Source organism: Sinocyclocheilus anshuiensis, unplaced genomic scaffold, assembly GCF_001515605.1.
Source record: "Sinocyclocheilus anshuiensis isolate Anshui unplaced genomic scaffold, SAMN03320099.WGS_v1.1 scaffold715, whole genome shotgun sequence".
Lineage (NCBI taxonomy): Eukaryota > Metazoa > Chordata > Actinopteri > Cypriniformes > Cyprinidae > Sinocyclocheilus > Sinocyclocheilus anshuiensis.
The window spans coordinates 134,030-134,637 of record NW_015551089.1 but is presented as its reverse complement, the minus strand read 5'-3'; the positions used below and the strand labels follow the sequence as shown (position 1 = coordinate 134,637).

The 608-nt window shown below is 32.1% G+C and overlaps 1 protein-coding gene across 1 annotated transcript in view; it reads right to left on the bottom strand.

Moving 5' to 3' along the window:
• LOC107662652 (protein Daple-like) overlaps nt 1–608 on the bottom strand; it is a 57,054-nt gene that overhangs the window by 15,686 nt on the left and 40,760 nt on the right. The window contains 1 exon segment of the mRNA XM_016452731.1: nt 272–351. Coding sequence (XP_016308217.1) covers nt 272–351 — 80 coding nt within the window.

Here is a 608-nt window from a genome sequence, read left to right as displayed (position 1 = left end):
TATATTTATTTATTTTTTACATACTGTACATGGAGCAACATATTTTGTGTGAAAATAAATCCTAAAAGTGGTTTGTTTCATTTAAAAATCTTATAAATGTGTGAGGTGGCACACAAGGAATAAAAGGCTCACCAGCATGGGGCAAAAGCCCCAAAGTATTTCTACAGATACTTTAGCTAAAGTATTATGTTTTTAAAAAAGTCAATACTTGTTCAAAATGTGTTCATCACTTTAGCAAAATATGTACTTTTTTCTGTTTATTTTGAGAAACAGAAGAAGGTCTTCAGTTCTTTGGTCTGCAGTTGCAGGCTGTCATACTCCTGTCTCAGCTGCATGTGTGTCTGCGTCAGTCTGCAGGCACATAAACAGAGGCTTAGATGATATCATTTTATAGAACATTTGCCCTCAATTATGTGTGTTGCTTATTTTACTTAAATAAAATGTCTAAAATATGTAAGGTACAACCGGGCTAAAGGCAATAGTATATGATTGCAGAAAAAAAAAAAAAATTATATATATATATATATACAGGGGGTACGGAAAGTATTCAGACCCCCTTAAATTTTTCACTCTTTGTTATATTGCAGCCATTTGCTAAAATCATTTAA